Source organism: Bacillus rossius, chromosome 14 (assembly GCF_032445375.1).
Source record: "Bacillus rossius redtenbacheri isolate Brsri chromosome 14, Brsri_v3, whole genome shotgun sequence".
Taxonomy (NCBI): Eukaryota; Metazoa; Arthropoda; class Insecta; order Phasmatodea; family Bacillidae; genus Bacillus; species Bacillus rossius.
The window spans coordinates 41,384,073-41,400,198 of NC_086341.1; the positions used below are offsets into that span (position 1 = coordinate 41,384,073).

Sequence of the window (16,126 nt, forward strand, 5' to 3'; positions counted from 1 at the left end):
GCTTATAACAAGAGACATTTATCTGGCGACCATATTTACAATTTAAAAGAATATGAAGATTTTTATGTATGAATGATTTTTTGACGAGATACATTCATCTGGTGACCATATTTACAATTTAGCATAACATGTAGGCAGTGGCGGATCCAGGATTTTGGTTTGGGAGGGGCTTGACCCAGCTGAGGCTAGGCTTTATCAAGGCAAACACTAAAAAAATAATGGACCCAGATGCTTTTGGAGGGGGCTTGAGCACCTTAGCCCCCCCCCCCCCCCACCCTCTCTGGATCCGCTACTGCATGTAGGCTTTCATGTGTGGATCATTCTAAAAGAAAGATGGCGACTAGAAGACGCGTGAAACGAGTCACCGGACGCCGCGAACAACGACGACCAGGAAGACGCCGCCGGTATGTCCGTGTCCGTGTCGTGTCCGCCGCTGTTCCTCGTGTTGCGACACACGGACACGCCCAGGTGACGCAACCGCCCGCCCCCTCCACACGCGCTCGCACCGCCCCTAGCGGCCAGGGGGGAGCGCCAGTCTCCGCGAGACAGCAGTCTGTGACGGCAGCCCTGGCAGCGCGGGAGGTCGGCCGCCATAGACTACACGACACACCGGCGGACGGCGCACTCCAGTGCTCAAGGTACGGCGCGTCGACCCGGCTTCTTGCTGGGACCACGGCACCGCGGAGGAGGCGAATAAAATAATTTTTCTAACCAATTGCGTGGAGGTTACAGACGCGTGTTGCTAAAATGAACAGAGGAATATTAACGTTTAAACTTATTTGCTAATACAAATTATTATTCACTTATTCTGCAGGTTCTGTTAACTTTATCATTTTACGAACATTTTAAAAATACGTTCAAGTACAAGGATTTTTACCTATTGAACAAGAAATTTTATTGAAACAAATTTTTCTTCAACAGGTCTTTAACAAAAAATATGCAATTATCCATGGCTGTCTTGTTTGGAATTTAAAAATAATATGTATGCCGAATTATTTAATTTTTTTGCGTGGTTAATAATCGCATCACATCTGTTTCTGTATTTTTATTCCAACACGACGCAAAAACCGTGTGCAAACATCTATCTCCCGGTGTACGGCGTTTGGTAGGAGTAATTTCGTGAATGGAACGGAAGTCTAGTGGAACGGAAATGTATAACCACGGTGCTGCCAACTGTGGCGGATGGCACGAACCGAAGTTCACAAAGCCAAAGGAATAGTTTATGGAATTAACTGTTTAATGAATTTTAACAAGAAGGGTTGTATTTTAATAAAATTCCATGCCGAAAACCAGGTGAAAAGCTGAGGTTTAGTATTTTTCAAGTATTTTTTCGCTTTTATCGGAGCTGTTTAATTATAAAGCTTAAAATATCGATCTGCAATTCTAATGATTCGATAGTCAACGTAGCGTCTCCGAAAACGAATTCTAGAGGTAGATATTTGATGTTGATCTCAATAGCTGGATATTGTATGTCTTCCTTATATTGGTAATCCAGAACCTTACTAACCGAAAAGTTTTCTAGATTAGAATATATAATGTTCAGCTGTCGGTTGGAATATTGGGAGTAGTTAAACTACGATAAACTCATTGCCGATGCAAAGTTGATTAATATCCGGTCTTTTGTTTTATTACTCAACTGTGATATATTTAGAGTATGCACTTGAATCCAGTCAACACCTGTAATGTTGAAATCACCAATTACTAACAGATTGTCTTGAGTGTTAGCAAATGTATCTTCAAGATCTTCAAAATAAGATGTATACTTTGAGGGTGTTGTTTGCGTAGAAATGTTGATTTTACCAAGAGTTAAGTATTTAGTTCGTGATGTTTTTAATTCTATCCAGACAGCTTAAATTCCGGGGTGATCAGATTCATGAGCTGGAATGTAATCTTAATTTTATGTTTCTTATCTGCCATCAAAACGCCTCCTCCTTTTACATCGAAGTTTGCGAGGAGTCTCTTGTCTGTTATAAATATATGGTTGTTATCATTAAAAATATTGAGAGTTAATGCTATCTTTAAGGAACCATGTTTCTGTAAGACTTATTATACCATGATATGAATGAGAAAGATTATTATAAAACTTTATGGTTTGGGTTCTTAATGCTCTTACGTTTGGGTAAAATGTTTCCCGCTCACAAACCCCAGACACGGACATGTGAGGCGTCACTGATGTTGTCCTCCCAGCACCTTGTTTGGAGATGTTTCATTACAATCCAGAGCAGTATTTCTGGCTGATTCTTGAGTAATGTGACTTCTTTCCGTGGTGTTTAATGTTTTATCAAGATTAAGTTTTCTGATAAGAAGGACTTATAAGATATTCAGAAGCCAGAAAACGGTGATATGAATTATGCAGAAGTCTTATTCCGGTCCGAGACGCGAAAGGAAGCGTTGGTAATACAGTACACTCCCGATTATCCGCGAAATTAAGTGGCAGGGCCACCGCGGATAGTGAAAATCACGGATAATCCGCAAAAGAGCCGAAAATGGGAAACAAAAAAGGAAACATTAATTTCAACTTAAAAATCTAAACATTTATGTACAGTAAAAGTTACAATTAACAGTAAAATTTTTTTAACTATGCTAAAAATCTTAATATTTTACTGAATAATTAACATACAATACATTTCAGTGATGTAAACATTAAAGTGGTCGGTATTTACTTCGTAAAAAGGATACAACTCAACAAGGTACATACAACTCTTTAAATTTACAACTTTTTGAAAAAAAATCAGTCGCTTGCTTTTGTTTCTTACTTTGGAAAAATCTTTTCTTAGTTCTTGATTGAATTTCCGCAACATAAGTTTTTCAGCCAACTGCGCATCGTCGTCTTGTTCCTCTAAATAGTGAAGCAGTCCGACGATGTGTTGCAAAGCCGCTTCGTGAGTCATCTGCGCCTTCGCACTGGGCTCTTCTGTGGCGCTTTACTGTATACTGCACACAATACACTCGTCAGTAGAGTTCAAATTTGCTCATGTTTAATAAAATACAGATGTACATATGTACTGTATTTTTTCGTAGCATGCGCGGATTTTAGGGAGTTTACTGTATACTTAGAACGAAGTTTTATCATTTTTACATGTGAAATATTCAGTCAACGAGAAATTTAATCCACTTATTTTTTTCCTCGCACAGACGGATCAAATCGAATAATAAAGAGGTTTTGTTTTTCCTAAGTTTAGCGACTGTGTTTAAAGAGGAAATACTCCTGATTAAAAGTTGCATTGGTTTTTTTTTTTCTTGTGATTCGTTGAGGTTTTGGCGTCTTGATTCAAGTCAGACATGATGGACTTGCGTGAGTGTTGCACTACGGTAAAGCCCTGACCGTCAGTTTCGTTGTTGTTGTTGTTGTTGTAGTTGTCGCCACGTGAATCTTGCTGAGTCGGATGTGGGTCAGCCGCCCTGCGAGGCAATGTTGCAACATTTCTCGCCGTCCGTGCAATGTATGTCACTTGAGGGCTTTCAAGAAGTTGTACCGGATGTTTGATGCCCAAAAACACTCGTTATAGCCGTTTTTTACTCTTCTTAAAACACAGTTGAAAAAGAAACACGGAAACAGAACTGCACACACTCCCTCGGCGTAGGCTATTCGTAAATGATTTCCGCAAACAGACCGCACCGGGATGTCTTAAGCAATTATCCTAATCACGTGGTTTCCTCTGAAGCTCTGTAGGTACACAGTGTGTGTGCCCGGGTAGGTAAGGGCCTTAATTATTTATTTTTTTGACTCTTTAGAGCAGAGGCTTGTATTGGCGTGACTTAATTAAGTTAACATTCGTGTGACCATCGGCGCTCCTCACTTTTTCCATCAAATGGGTACATTCTTTAGCTGTTAATTAACACCAGGCTTAAGCAATTTTGGAAATCGTTAAATTGTGTTATTTAAAGATATTTTTTAATAAATACTTTGAAATAATAATCAGGGCAAAATAATTTTAATCAATTTTTTTTGGGCTAAATCCCTTTCTAACGTTGCTAAACAACCCATCGTTTTATTCTCCATAGAGTCACAGCGGAAGTTGGTTGAGGTGTCATACAGTTTTGTTAGACAATAAATGGAAAGACCCCTAATTAAAAAAATAATTAATCAGGCCACGGTTTGTTATTCGATTAAATGTAATAATGTTTCTGGGTCTGAATATGTTTGAAAGTAATAATCATTCACCTATCGTGTATGCGAATAATACAAATGAAAAATAAAGTTTGAATTATTAATGGCTAATTAAGTCTTCGAGTATATTGCATAATTTCCAAGTAAAACTTTTTAAGTGAGTCACAATCTCAGTTCAGCATTAAATTGTGCAAAAGTCAGTTTACGTTTGTTCTCACAAATGGGTTAGTTATAGTGGATTTAATATATAAAAAAATTGTAAAAGAAATTTATTAATAGAAAAATAAGTATAGTAATTAATAAAATAACTTTAGTTAACATGCTGTAAAAAGTACTAAGTTGTAAAAAAATATTTCGGTATTTTGGTTAAAAATTAATACGTATCTACATTAATTCAGAAAAATATACGAATGGTAATATACCTTCTCACCACCAAAACTTCATTGGATTACTAAAACGTGTTTCTGAATATTCTACTATATAGAGTATATATACACTAGTAATGATAGTAAGGAATGTTATAGAGGGGGTAGGAGAAAAGTGAGGCAGTATTGCACGGTGTTGATTTAATGCAAAGGAAAGTATTTCTCCGTTTGATTAACCTGCACTGTTTTTGCTTGTGTTTTACTCACCAGACTCATCAATTGGGGGAAGCCTTCTTTTCACAGACGAGAGAGCCAAACGCCCGATCGTGCATCTTCTGTTTTTTTTTTTTGGACAACTCGTGATAACTAATGGTCAATTAGGTTAGGTTAACTATATTATAAATACTTTAAAACATTGTAGAAGGTTGATTTGGTTAGGACAGCTACATTAAAGATACTGTGAAATCATGTAAACGGTTTCCTAGCCCTGGATAGCTACATATTAAAAAGTTATTTGCTAAGCAACCTTCGGGGAACTTCAGGCGTGGCTCTCTCGTCTGTGAAATGTAGGCTTCCCATCAAACGGCCCTAAGAACCCAACGAGCCGAGAATGAAAACACAATATGCTTATGTATTTATCACGCTCGGCAATATTTTTAAGAATTCTACCATAAATGTCGTGTCCATTTTTGGCGTTATAAGTGTATTTGCAAAATGAGAACACATGGATTTTCTCTTTACTGGGGTTAGATGGATTACTGGAAGTCTCGCTCACATTAATATTACTATTTGCTTTTCAATTCTTGCATTATTTTAATGATTATTTTTTTTAAATTCACAGTTTTCATTCCAAGAATCATCTACGTAGTTTTTAAACAAGTTTTTTCTCTTTTTAATTAATCAAATTCAGTAAAAATAAATTCATGAAATCAGTGAACTCATTTGTGTTTACCTGAGGCTATTGTCCCAGAAGCAAAGTTGGCCATTAATTAAAAAAAAGGGGGTTGTCTGTAAAGTCTGTTTACGGACGATAATCTTACGTGATAACGCCATAAGAAAACATTGATGAAAAATTGCATACTTTTTAATTTTAAAATATTATTTACAGTTTTTGCAAATTTATTTTAAATAATTTGTTTAAATATAATCACAAACAATTAGTTAAAAAGCCCGCCTTAAACTGTTTGATATTATAGAAGATTTTCTCGCACGGTGGTTGGCCGGTTCTTGCACGCTCGGCTCAGGCGGAACGTGACAATGAGTCATGCTTTTTCGTGCGTGCAGCCGGCGTTCATCGATTTATGAGACGTTATCACGTCAAAAATTCAGAGTTTTTTTTTTGACGTGACAACGTCTAATAAATCGATGAACGCCGGCTGCACGCACGAAAAAGTGTCCCGTTACGCTCATTGTACGCTTGCGCCGCACCTATCTCTCTTCCACTCGATTGGAACAACCATCGATTTGACTTTTTCGAGGCACATTCAACTTGAAACACTCCCATTCTTTTCCTACTTTTCCTATCATCGTCATATCCTTAACAGAATAACACAGATAGGAAAAAGTTAAATAACAAACATGTATAAAAGTTATAGTTAAAATATTCTGTCCGTTAAAGTAATAAACATACTTGAATTAATGAGTGCAAATAAAAGTAAATCTATCAATTAAATTTTGGATTAAATTTTCACTCCTTCTTTGTATCCATACAAAATAGTGATAATTCAATAAAAATGATTCAATTTTATTCATAAAAGTATGCAATCATTTCAACAATGTTTTGTTATGACGTTGTCACGTTAAACTATCGTCCGTAAACCGACTTTACAGAAAACCAATTTTTTCTTTTACTAGCCGCTGCAATGAGATGGGAACAAAACACGCACGGTTTACTCGGAGCAATGCGCACGTGTGTCATCGCTGTTGCGAAAGTGGCCATGTCTCGGGTGTCACCTGTCCGTCACGAACCATTAGCGCTCAGCTAAGCGGCTGAGGTGACACAGTTCTGCGCAACACACAGCTTTCCAAGGTGAGCGGTTACGGAAGTGAGATGAGCTGGGAAAATATCCATAACGAGCACCGTTGCGTCAGTTCGAAGCTGAAACGTGCGCGGGACACACACAGTCTCGTTCCACACTGCCACCTGTCATCATTTCTGCATTTATTTGTTTGGTAATACGTGCAGCAGTTTTGAACTGAAGACGACTACGCGATATGATCGCGTGAGCATTGTCACAAGAAACAGTACAATACCAAAAGACGCAAGTGAAAAAAAAAAAAATAAAACCAAACTGAAAATTAATCAAAATAATTTTTATTTTTTTATTTTTCAGGACCTTGTTCAATACTGATTCTAGTAATCATGATCGATTTTAGTTACGTAATTTAAAAAATAAACGAACTAATTTTGGACGTAAAATAATATTTTCACGTAAGCACGGAAAATGTGGAGGTTGAAAAAATTGAAGGCACGTGTTAAAGTCCAGAAAATATCGAAGGATTAGTTTACTCATGGCCACGGATTTATAGGATAAATCTTTGTACATTTATTCACAGAACTAGCTTCAAACCCACTGCTTTTCTCACGCAATTTAAAAGTATTGGTAAAAATCTTACCATTTAAAGAAAAGTTTTTGATTAACTGCAAAAAATTTTAATATATAAACAGAAACAATAAATTTGTCAGGAGCATAAAAGATTTATTTGATAACAAAACCGTTTAGAAAATATATTTTTAAAAGTGGATATCCGAAGGCCTTTTAAATTTCTAGTATAGATCAAGTATCTGATTTTAAATCTTCTTCTTTGGAGTCTATATTTGGAGTACATATTTTAAACAAACCTCCTTTTTTTTCATGATGTAGACAATTAAAAAATTTGTTAAAAACGTACCTATTTCATTTTAACTATGTTTATTCTAAAGTTTACACACTTTCATTTACTCTGGTTAAACCTATGCAAAGAATAATTAAATAATTTCACATTATTACAAATACCTCACCTTATTTAAGGATATTTGATACAATCATAACTTTGTCTGAAATAAAGTGTACATATATAACAAATTTATTATCCAACGTTTACGTTGATTCTTAGTTTGTTTATGTAAGGTGCATGCACACGAACATACAAAGTGATGCATGATCATCGTAACCTAAACAAAGCATCAGCTATGTCCGCCACTTCATAATATTCTAACAGTTTTATCGGCAGAATAATTGTACAATTTTGGGTTCAAATATACGAAAATCTGAAACTTTATGTTGCGATAAATCCTGGAATATTTGTCAAGCTTAGTTAATATTATGGGAAAGTATTTGTGCAGTATAAACAATTAATTTATTATTATATGTACCAGTGTACGGAAAAAGAAATCTCATAAATACATTTTCTAAAGAAAAACCCTTTTTTAAGTCAATATAACAATGAAATACAAAAAGAAAACTAAATATGAAAATATTGGTTGTCTGTAAAGTCGGTTTACGGACGATAGTTTAACGTGACAACGTCATAACAAAACATTGATGGAATGATTGCATACTTTATGAATAAAATTGAATCATTTTTATTATAATAATAAAAGAATAAATACTTGAAATTATACTAATAATCAGATTTTTAAAATGCAAGAATAATTAACCTTTATTGCCGAAATTGTTGTTGTAATAAGCAATGAAAACCACAGTAACTTTTCACTTCAATTTATAAAAAGTCTAGTGGAAGAGAGATAGATGCGGCGCAAGCGTACAATGACCGTAACGGGACACATCGTAACGGAACAATGTGCGTAACTGGACACTTTTTCGTGCGTGCAGCCGGCGTTCATCGATTTATTAGACGTCACGTCAAAATTAAATTTCAGAGTGTTACATAACGTATGCCAGCAGATGATTATGATTAGCACAATATTAAATTCCTTAAAGATGGCGATAGTAATCTCTTTGCCGCTAGGTTATCTGTCACATTCTGGCCTGTGTTATCAGTTTAGAACTGCCCGGTATTTGTCTTTACCGTCTTTTGCTTACACTTGAGTTCTGTGTACTAAATATGTCTCAATGTGGGGCAATCAGGGCCCCATACACAGAAATAAAATTTTCTGTACTTTTACAAAAGATTCCATTGGAAACCAGTTGCTAAGAAAGTGTTCGTAATACAACAATAAATATATTGTACATTTGTGCAACAAAAGTCTATGGTTATTTTTGGATGTATGAAATACGTTTATAGAGATATTACTGAGTAATCATAAGATAATTGGCGCATATTTTCAAATCATTTTTAATGTTTCATTCACACGTAAATGTTTTAACCATGCAAAAGATTAACGAATTTTCAAACAATTTGACTTTTATGTTGTGTCATACTTATTAGGTGAGCAGTTAATACTGGAAAGCTATTGAAATAACGGTTGACAAAGAACTAACTATTGGAGGTACTGGGACAACACAAAGTATAAATTCCCAGGTAAGAATATCAACCTTTATCACTGCAAAGGAAAAATGTCATCAGTAGATGAACTGCAAAGGGTTAAGCACGTGAAGCTAATATGCAGTCGAGTGTGAAATGGCTCGAAAGCAATGCAGTGGATGGTCTCGTCCAGTCACTGTGGTGCTGCGCAGGTGCGAGTAGAGGCGAGTATCGCGTGCCGGGGCGATGGCAGCCTCGAGGTGCGGCGCGGTGACTGAGGCGGCCCAGCAGGTGATGTGGACCGCCAGTCGAGCACCTAGGCCCTTCAGCGAGGTGCCTGGTCCCCGGGAGCTGCCCCTGCTGGGCAACGCCTGGAGGTTCCTGCCGCTCGTCGGTGAGTGTCTCACTGTCCCTCTCTGACAGCCGTCACTGCCTCTGTCTGACTGCCATCACTGCCTCTGTCTGACTGCCATCACTGCCTCTGTCTGACAGCCATCACTGCCTCTGTCTGACAGCCATCACTGCCTCTGTCTGACTGCCATCACCACCTCTGTCTGACTGCCATCACTGCCTCTGTCTGACTGCCATCACTGCCTCTGTCTGACAGCCATCACTGCCTCTGTCTGACAGCCATCACTGCCTCTGTCTGACTGCCATCACTGCCTCTGTCTGACTGCCATCACTGCCTCTGTCTGACTGCCATCACTGCTTCTGTCTGACTGCCATCACTGCCTCTGTCTGACTGCCATCACCACCTCTGTCTGACTGCCATCACTGCCTCTGTCTGACTGCCATCACTGCGTCTGTCTGACAGCCATCACTGCCTCTGTCTGACAGCCATCACTGCCTCTGTCTGACAGCCATCACTGCCTCTGTCTGACTGCCATCACTGCCTCTGTCTGACTGCCATCACTGCCTCTGTCTGACAGCCATCACTGCCTCTGTCTGACTGCCATCACTGCCTCTGTCTGACTGCCATCACTGCTTCTGTCTGACAGCCATCACTGCCTCTGTCTGACTGCCATCACCGCCTCTGACTGACTGCCATCACTGCCTCTAGCTGACTGCCATCACCGCCTCTGTCTGACTGCCATCACCGCCTCTGTCTGACTGCCATCACTGCCTCTGTCTGACAGCCATCACTGCCTCTGTCTGACAGCCATCACTGCCGCTGTCTGACTGCCATCACTGCCTCTGTCTGACTGCCATCACTGCCTCTGTCTGACAGCCATCACTGCCTCTGTCTGACTGCCATCACCGCCTCTGACTGACTGCCATCACCGCCTCTGTCTGACTGCCATCACTGCCTCTGTCTGACTGCCATCACCGCCTCTGTCTGACTGCCATCACTGCCTCTGACTGACTGCCATCACCGCCTCTGTCTGACAGCCATCACCGCCTCTGTCTGACTGCCATCACTGCCTCTGTCTGACAGCCATCACTGCCTCTAGCTGACTGCCATCACCGCCTCTGTCTGACTGCCATCACCGCCTCTGTCTGACAGCCATCACCGCCTCTGTCTGACTGCCATCACTGCCTCTGTCTGACTGCCATCTCTGCCTCTGTCTGACAGCCATCACTGCCTCTGTCTGACTGCCATCACCGCCTCTGTCTGACAGCCATCACTGCCTCTAGCTGACTGCCATCACCGCCTCTGTCTGACTGCCATCACCGCCTCTGTCTGACAGCCATCACCGCCTCTGACTGACTGCCATCACCGCCTCTGTCTGACTGCCATCACTGCCTCTGTCTGACTGCCATCACTGCCGCTGTCTGACTGCCATCACTGCCTCTGTCTGACTGCCATCACTGCCTCTGTCTGACTGCCATCACCGCCTCTGTCTGACTGTCATCACTGCCTCTGTCTGACTGCCATCACTGCCGCTGTCTGACAGCCATCACCGCCTCTGACTGACTGCCATCACCGCCTCTGTCTGACTGCCATCACTGCCTCTGACTGACTGCCATCACCGCCTCTGTCTGACAGCCATCACCGCCTCTGTCTGACTGCCATCACTGCCTCTGTCTGACTGCCATCACCGCCTCTGTCTGACTGTCATCACTGCCTCTGTCTGACTGCCATCACTGCCGCTGTCTGACAGCCATCACCGCCTCTGACTGACTGCCATCACCGCCTCTGTCTGACTGCCATCACTGCCTCTGACTGACAGCCATCACCGCCTCTGTCTGACTGCCATCACTGCCTCTGTCTGACTGCCATCACTGCCGCTGTCTGACTGCCATCACTGCCTCTGTCTGACTGCCATCACCGCCTCTGTCTGACTGTCATCACTGCCTCTGTCTGACTGCCATCACTGCCGCTGTCTGACAGCCATCACCGCCTCTGACTGACTGCCATCACCGCCTCTGTCTGACTGCCATCACTGCCTCTGACTGACTGCCATCACCGCCTCTGTCTGACAGCCATCACCGCCTCTGTCTGACTGCCATCACTGCCTCTGTCTGACAGCCATCACTGCCTCTAGCTGACTGCCATCACCGCCTCTGTCTGATTGCCATCACCGCCTCTGTCTGACAGCCATCACCGCCTCTGACTGACTGCCATCACCGCCTCTGTCTGACTGCCATCACTGCCTCTGTCTGACTGCCATCACTGCCGCTGTCTGACTGCCATCACTGCCTCTGTCTGACTGCCATCACTGCCTCTGTCTGACTGCCATCACCGCCTCTGTCTGACTGTCATCACTGCCTCTGTCTGACTGCCATCACTGCCGCTGTCTGACAGCCATCACTGCCTCTGTCTGACTGCCATCCCTGCCTCTGTCTGACTGCCATCACTGCCTCTGTCTGACTGCCATCACTGCCTCTGTCTGACTGCCATCACTGCCTCTGTCTGACAGCCATCACTGCCTCTGTCTGACAGCCATCACTGCCGCTGTCTGACTGCCATCACTGCCTCTGTCTGACTGCCATCACCGCCTCTGTCTGACTGTCATCACTGCCTCTGTCTGACTGCCATCACTGCCTCTGTCTGACTGCCATCACCGCCTCTGTCTGACTGCCATCACCGCCTCTGTCTGACTGCCATCACCGCCTCTGTCTGACTGCCATCACCGCCTCTGTCTGACAGCCATCACCGCCTCTGTCTGACAGCCATCACTGCCTCTGTCTGACTGCCATCACTGTCTCTGTCTGACTGCCATCTCTGCCTTTGTCTGACAGCCTTCAGTGCCTCTGTCTGACTGCCATCACTGTCTCTGTCTGACTGCCATCACTGTCTCTGTCTGACTGCCATCCCTGCCTCTGTCTGACTGCCATCTCTGCCTCTGTCTGACAGCCTTCAGTGCCTCTGTCTGACTGCCATCACTGTCTCTGTCTGACTGCCATCCCTGCCTCTGTCTGACTGCCATCACCGCCTCTGTCTGACTGCCATCACCGCCTCTGTCTGACAGCCATCACTGCCACTGTCTGACTGCCATCTCTGCCTCTGTCTGACAGCCTTCAGTGCCTCTGTCTGACTGCCATCCTTGCCTCTGTCTGACTGCCATCACCGCCTCTGTCTGACAGCCATCACTGCCTCTGTCTGACTGCCATCTCTGCCTCTGTCTGACAGCCTTCAGTGCCTCTGTCTGACTGCCATCACTGCCTCTGTCTGACTGCCATCACTGCCTCTGTCTGACAGCCATCACTGCCTCTGTCTGACTGCCATCACTGCCTCTGTCTGACTGCCATCACTGCCTCTGTCTGACAGCCATCACTGCCTCTGTCTGACTGCCATCACTGCCTCTGACAGCCTTCACTGTCTCTGTCTGACTGCCATCCCTGCCTCTATCTGACTGCCATCACCGCCTCTGTCTGACAGCCATCACTGCCTCTGTCTGACAGCCATCACTTCCTCTGTCTGACAGCCATCACTGCCTCTGTCTGACTGCCATCACTGCCTCTGTCTGACTGCCATCACTGCCTCTGTCTGACTGCCATCACTGCCTCTGTCTGACTGCCATCACTGCCTCTATCTGACTGCCATCACTGCCTCTATCTGACTGCCATCACCGCCACTATCTGACTGCCATCACTACATCTATGTGACTGCCATCACTGCCTCTTTCTGACTGCCATCACTGCCTCTGTCTGACTGCCATCACTGCCTCTGTCTGACTGCCATCACTGCCTCTGTCTGACTGCCATCACTGCCTCTGTCTGACTGCCATCACTGCCTCTGTCTGACTGCCATCACTGCCTCTGTCTGACTGCAATCACTGTTTCTGTCTGACTGCCATCACTGCCTCTGTCTGACTGCCATCACTGCCTCTGTTTCACTGCCATCACTGCCTCTGTCTTACTGCCATCACTGCCTCTGTCTGACTGCCATCACTGCCTCTATCTGACTGCCATCACTGCCTCTATCTGACTGACATCACTGCCTCTATCTGACTGTCATCAGTACCTCTATCTGACTGCCATCGCTACCTCTATCTGACTGCCATCACTGACTCTATCTGATAGCCATCGCTGCCTCTATCTGATAGCCATCACTGCCTCTATCTGACAGCCATCACTGCCTCTATCTGACAGTTATCACTACCTCTATGTGACTGCCATCACTACCTCTATCTGACAGCCTGACAGCGGCCACAGCCCTTCTCTGAGTTTTACCAACATTTCTCTCTGACAGCTGCCTCAACCCCTCTATGACAGCCATCTCATTCCCTCTCTGACAGCCATCACTGTCTCTATCTGATAGCCATCACTACCTCTATTTGACAGCCACTCTCTTACAGTCACTGTATCCCCTCTCTGATAGCCTCCACCAATATTTATATAGCCATATTTTTAAGAATATTTCTGTAAATAATTCTGAGATTATAAAATAAACATCTAACTTGAAACCAAATAATTAAATACAAATAAAGCGTCTGAAAAATCGGTAGCATATCAACAGAATAACATCCCGTGAGTATTAATACTAGACATGGGACATTGTTATAGAGTGACGCATATAGGGATATAAAGATGCATAAATATAGGTACATAAAGGCAACAGATAGAGAGATATTGAGGGAGATATAGATATATAGATGTAGATGTATATAGTTATAAAGATAATTAAAAAAGAGATAGAGAGAAGTATATACATATATGCAGATAGAGGTATAGAATTATAGAGAGATATAGAGTTATACATAGAGAGATAGAGAATCAGAGAGGGATAGAGATATGCTTTGTATAAGTGTACCTACGTTGAAAAAATTACGAAAATATACGACTGAGACATAGAATCTCATGCCGGGCATGAGAAAGTTTGAAATATTTTGATATGGCTTGCCATAAAGCTTCCGTAAATTGTATTTTTTTTGTTTAACATGGCATAGGACTTATCTTTGGTTACTTGTTGAAGTCAGTACTTGTGAACTGGTGTGACTGTCATGATAGTTGTAGTCGCCTGTGTGAAGTAAGAAGTTATTACCTCACAGCGCATGCAGACTAGAGCCTGTTAGTAAATATGTGGTTGCAACACTGTATAGAAGGTCTGGGGGGTAAGAATTATGCTATGACATGCCGAAAAAAAATAGGATAAATTTTTCACAATTAGAACTATAGAAAAAAAAATTGGTTGTCTGTAAAGACGGTTTACTGACGATAGTTTAACGTGACAACGTCATAACAAAACATTGATGAAATGATTGCATACTTTTATGAATAAAATTGAATCATTTTTATTGAATTATCACTATTTAGCATGGATACAAAGAAGGAGTGAAATTAAATCTACAATTACTTGATAAATGTACTTTTATTTGCACTCATTAATTAAAATATGTTTATTACTTTAACGAACAGATTATTTTAACTATAACTTTTATTCATGTTTGCTATTTAACTTCTTCCAATCTGTGTTATACGTTTAAGGATAGGACGATGATAGGAAAAGTAGGAAACGAATGGGAGTGTTTCAAGTTTCATGTGCCTCGAAAAAGTAAAATCGATGGTTGTTCCACTCGAGTGGAAGAGAGATAGATGCAGCGCAAGCGTACAATGAGCATAACGGGACAAAGCGTAACGGGACAAAGCGCGTAACGGGACAATTTTTCGTGCGTGCAGCCGGCGTTCATCGATTTATTAGACGTTGTCACGTCAAAAAAAAAAAAGATATAAAAATCCAAGATGGCGAGGGTCTATTCCCCCTGGAGCGACTGCTCTGGGCTTCACAAGGGGGAAGACTCGTATCGCAGTTCAACAACTTCCTGTGCAACTTGCGTATCTCGTTTTCTACGTGCGCTCGTAAGTGTTCACGCAACTGCGTACGTGCGACGAACCTGCGTGCGACTGCGCAGTTCGTGTGCCGTTGCGGATGTGATGTCCCACTCCGTCACGCAGTGGGACGCACCCGGAAACGAACCCCGCCCGGAAACAAACGAAGCACTCAGCCAACTTCCGACAATCCCCGTGGAGACGGGCATGTAGTTACCCATCGCAACTACACACCAGTGTTCGTGGAGAATACCTTATTTATTACAAATTATTGACGTGACAACGTCTAATAAATCGATGAACGCAGGCTGCACGTACGAAAAAGTGTCCCGAAACGCACATTGTCCCGTTGCGCTGCGTCCCATTGCACTGTGTCCCGTTACGCTAATTGTTCTTTTACGCTGTGTCCCGTTACGCTCATTGTTCCGTTAAACTGTGTTCCGTTACGCTGTCGGCGAGTGCAGTAATAATAGGTTATGTTACAATTGACTAAAAAATTATGGTGATTCATATAATTGATGATAGATATTTGATTACAATTTATTTATATGAAAACTTGTTTATAATTATATTTAAACTTTATAGCTAATCGCCAGTTTTTAAAATTAATTACAAGTCATCTACACGTGAACCGTTTTGTCGACTATTTATAAAGTGAAGTGAAAAGGTTAATGTGGTTTTCATTGCTTTTTACAACAACAATTTCGGCAATAAAAGTTAATTATTCTTGCATTTTAAAAATCTGATTGCTAGTATAATTTCAAGTATTTCTTCTTTTATTATTAAAATAAAAATGATTCAATGTTATTCTTTAAAGTATGCACTCATTTCATCAGTGTTTTGTTATGAAGTTGTCACGTTAAACTATCGTCCGTAAACCAACTTTACAGACAACCAATTTTTTTTACTACCTATAATAGTTTATCCCCCCCCCTTTTTTTACACTTTGATAACAATATTCACTCAATTAACCAGGAAATTGAGCACTCACGAAAGCAAGCTTGTATGTGAGTGCTTCTAGTCACTTCAA

The 16,126-nt window shown here is 41.9% G+C and overlaps 1 protein-coding gene across 3 annotated transcripts in view; it reads left to right on the forward strand.

Moving 5' to 3' along the window:
* The first annotated feature begins 552 nt into the window (after positions 1–552).
* Positions 553–16,126, forward strand: part of LOC134538815 (probable cytochrome P450 49a1) — a 123,224-nt gene continuing 107,650 nt past the window's right edge. For all 3 annotated transcript variants that reach the window (XR_010076213.1, XM_063380319.1, XM_063380320.1), the window contains exons 1-2: positions 553–638; positions 9,096–9,277. Coding sequence is in view for 2 of the 3 variants with exons in the window: in XM_063380319.1 (XP_063236389.1) it covers positions 9,130–9,277 (148 nt within the window). In the remaining variant the exon portion in view is untranslated. The remainder of the gene's footprint in view (positions 639–9,095; positions 9,278–16,126) is intronic.